At 40.1% G+C, this 3,799-nt stretch overlaps 2 protein-coding genes across 3 annotated transcripts in view; one reads left to right on the top strand and one right to left on the bottom strand.

Annotated features, from left to right (window-relative positions):
- Positions 1 to 1,736: 1,736 nt before the first annotated feature.
- On the bottom strand, positions 1,737 to 3,274 carry cdc26 (cell division cycle 26 homolog). 2 transcript variants are annotated; one of them, XM_015018544.1, is made up of 3 exons: positions 3,185 to 3,274; positions 2,032 to 2,130; positions 1,737 to 1,960 (listed from the first exon to the last, which is right to left on the bottom strand). In XM_015018544.1, exons 2-3 carry the CDS (start codon positions 2,110 to 2,112, stop codon positions 1,757 to 1,759), a joined length of 285 nt encoding a protein of 94 aa, XP_014874030.1. In that variant the 5' UTR covers positions 2,113 to 2,130; positions 3,185 to 3,274; the 3' UTR covers positions 1,737 to 1,756. The 2 variants fall into 2 exon arrangements, with proteins under 2 accessions (XP_014874030.1, XP_014874031.1); XM_015018545.1 differs by lacking the exon at positions 3,185 to 3,274 and adding an exon at positions 2,817 to 3,149.
- Positions 3,275 to 3,277: 3 nt separating this feature from the next.
- The window catches only part of prpf4 (pre-mRNA splicing tri-snRNP complex factor PRPF4), an 18,984-nt gene continuing 18,462 nt past the window's right edge, over positions 3,278 to 3,799 (top strand). The window contains exon 1 of the mRNA XM_015018542.1: positions 3,278 to 3,366. The gene's annotated coding sequence lies outside the window, so the exon portion shown is untranslated. The remainder of the gene's footprint in view (positions 3,367 to 3,799) is intronic.

Below are 3,799 nucleotides of genomic sequence, written 5' to 3'. Positions count from 1 at the left end.
GGTGGTAGCACAACTAATATAGCACAAGTAATATAATTACATTACGTACTAATTACATTACTAAATTAAAATACCACCAAGTCTTTATTATTTATTAGTAATTAGTAATTTTGGCATTACTGGAACCTTAAAAAATAAATTCTGCAACAAAACACCATCAGAGCTAATTAAAATGACATAGACGAGGCCTTTATACTTTATAAATAATATCTATATATCTCCAATTATAGGAGGAACAAAAGAAATTGTAAAATACCATTTACAATGAGAAACTTAATTTAGCAAAAGTCAATAACAAACAAATAAATTAGGTTCTTAGAAGAATAACAAATTTGGTTGTTACAACCAGGGTTGTTAGACAGAAACAAGTAAAAGTTCACATTTTTACTTTTATGGTGCCATATGTTATTCTCAGACTTTTTATTGGTAGAGGGTTATATATAGGAAAAAATAACATGTAACTATTTAATATATCAAGGTGGAAATTTTCCTTAAACTCTAAAACGATAAAATAAAACTCATCGAATCACATTATCAACAATTTGTGAGTAGAACAAAATACTTAGCACACTATAGGTACATGTTATTTAGTTTGGTTAAGAACAATTATTGCATTGTCAATAAATGACGTCTAATAGATGTTCTTAGTTACCAGAGAAACACAGTAGCATCTTCATGAGCTCAGAGGGTCAAACTGATGAGTAATGAGGATGGATGCTCTAAAATATTCCTGCCATCTTTCATGTTCTTTCAGCAAACAGTTGAGACAGAGATGGTTTTGGTGTCACCAGTTTACTTGCTACTTTACCCATTGAAAGCATTCTTAAAACTTTGTCTGTTAGTCTGCAGCTCATTTGACCAAACCAGATGAGGAGATGAAAGTTAAAACACTCAACATTGTCTTGAACACAAGCTCTAGTTGGGTAACCCCAAGATCACTGGATCTTCTTAAAAGGTAGAGTCTCTGAGAACAGTTCTTAAAAATATAGGCAGTATTTTCAGCAAATTTGAACTGACTGTCCAGGAACGACCTGAGGTATTTAAAATTAACCACAGTTTCAACAAGTTGACCATTGAGAGAAACTGGAACCACATTCAGGTCTTGTTTAGGTCATTAGCTATACTTTCTTAAGAGAATGAAAAAGTATGGTGTTTTGTGAGGGAATTGATCTTTTATGGTCCCTGTAATGCCAGAATTAGTAATAAATAATAAAGACATGTTCTGATTTAGTAATGTAATTGGATTAGTTGTGTTACCACCCCCACACCACTAGAGGCAGTACCAGGCCCGAAAATATGCGACTAAGGAGCAGATTTAGAAGTACACAGAAAGCTACAGAATTTGTTAAAAACTGTGAGCTGAGCTGAAGTAAATAAAAGAGAGAAGTTCAAATACATGTTGAGTAAAACTCCTTCCTAACAATGAAGCTATATCACAGATTTCAAAAGAAAATAAAAACGGAAATAGCACCCCCTTCACTTCCGGATTGCAATGGTCCCATTTCCAAACAAGGTATGAGACTGACAGTGGTCAGTCCCGCCCCTTTCTGTTTGCTGCAGCGAGGTCCTTCTCTATGCAGCGGCAGACCGAGTTATCGCACTTCCTGGATGATGTTGCAGGTGTCTACAGCGCCATCTCTGATTGGTCTATTTTACTGCAGTGTTTTTCAGTGAACTAAAAGCTGCTGGCTTCCTATTGGCTAATTTTATCTGTTAACAAATAAACCAACAGCCTCTTCAGCCTGTCCAAACTTTATTAAAACTGTAAACTTCCAAATAAGGTCGGCAGCGTCGCCGGCTTGGGGTGGGGCTTGTAGCCGATTCGCTCGTTGATAAGCTCCGCCCTCGAAGCAGCTGTGGAGGACACAGAGGCTCCACCCCCAATCATATCAACACCAATGACAGAAGCCCCGCCCACTCCAGCTCCTGACCCCGCCTCCTCTCGCTGTCGCTTCCTGGCCTGAAGAGAGAACAGACATGATGACCGGCTCGGAACCAGACGGGTCAGAACAGATAAGGGGTTGACTGAACCTCTAGCTCCTTTTTAACACTCTCGAATTCCTCGGTGTCGTCGATCTTCAGCTCCAATCGGGTCGGTTTCCTCCGCAGCATCTTCACTCCAGTTGGCTCCTGAACAGAACAATTAGATCAGACATCAATAAACCATCAATATGTTTGTCCTTTAAACTGCATATCTTTTATTTTGGAAGGAAGTGGAAAACATAAATATCTTGATCTAATCTTTTTAGTTTGTTCTTTGTTAAAGTCTCTAAGGATATATACTCTGTTTTAAGCACATCCATGGCACAATTACTGGATAAACAGCTTCTTATAAGCTTATTATTGCATTTGTCATCACAAAAATCAACATTTTCAATCAAAAGAGTCCTTAAATGAGGACAAACCTTAGAATACATTAAATCTTGTCTGACCATTGATACAAGCTGACGAGGGAAGGCTTTAAGAATGTTTTTGTATTTTGCCTGGGTACAATATAATTGAAATTTATCACAAAACTCAGAATGCTGTAATATGGTACCATTTGCATCCAAAAAGTGATCCAACAACTCACACACCTTTACGAAACCAATTCTCGATAAAAAAGATTTTCTATTGATCAAAATATATCTATTGTTCCAATCAGGAAATAATTAATGCAGCTGCATTTTCAACACAACAAAACAATCAGGACTCACTGCGTTTTAAATGAAAATAGAAACGCTGAAGCGTCCAGCGCCCCCTTCTGGTCACAGACCTGCTACTGTTCTAGTGAGATCATGAGGATCCGGACCGACGGAACCGGGATGTTTACACACCTAACAAGTGATCAACTGGTTGAAGCTGCAGCTTTTCAGATCGGAACCGGAATTTGAGCCATGAACACCGGTTCTGTATCGGTTTAAACTACGAACATCGAACATCAGATTCGTTCGGATCCATCCGCTGTTTAATCTCCAAACAGACCCGGACGGGACCTACAGACAACCTGCAGTCCAATCGGAACCAACAACCTTCAGTACCACCAGCAACTGATATGTTTGCGGTGTTCTGATCAGGCAAAGCTTCGGGCACCTTAGCTCCGATCTCCTACAGAGTCCAGTTCGCTGAAAGCACCGCGGACTCTACCGCTGGTTTAACTGGTTAAACTGGTTTCCAGGTGACCTCAGAGGGTCGTGGAGTTTACCTGCAGACTGAGGGCCTCCGCGCTTTGCCGTCACCTGGTATCTGACAGACAAGCTGCTTTCGCGATGGTTTAATTGCGGCTTTCACAGATAGACACACCGGAAGAAGTAGTTCTGACCCGGAAGCTGTTTCTACATCCGGGTCAAGATTTCAGAGACGCTTCAGCTGCGATCTTCTTTAGCGGTGAGTTCAACTCTTAAATAGACTAAAGAATATCAAAATGAGCGCTCTGTCGGCAGAATAACGGAAAACCGCCTGCTGTGTGCGCATGCGCCCTGTGGCGGAGCTCACCGCGTTGAAACTAAATTTCCGTAAACTCAGGAGATTCAAGTTTCGCGTTAGTAGCACCTGGTGGTGGTTTCTTTATATATATGTACCAAATGACATTCAAAAACACAGATAATGTCCCAATAATAAATCCGTAACTGGTTCTACTGGGTCTTAATTTCCCCGTCCCAGTCTGAAATATTAAGCTGAAGTTAGTTTGCGATTCCAGCTTCCGATTCGGGAAATGGGTAAAGGGTGATTCCACCTAGTTTTTCACTACCTTCCGCATCTAATCGAGTCTAGTTTAAAAACTGCAACACCTAGACTCTTCGAACCTGGACTGGATTAT

Source organism: Poecilia latipinna, unplaced genomic scaffold (assembly GCF_001443285.1).
Source record: "Poecilia latipinna isolate Pla-1442-1.1 unplaced genomic scaffold, P_latipinna-1.0 Scaffold2287, whole genome shotgun sequence".
Lineage (NCBI taxonomy): Eukaryota > Metazoa > Chordata > Actinopteri > Cyprinodontiformes > Poeciliidae > Poecilia > Poecilia latipinna.
This window is presented reverse-complemented; position numbering and strand designations above follow the sequence as displayed.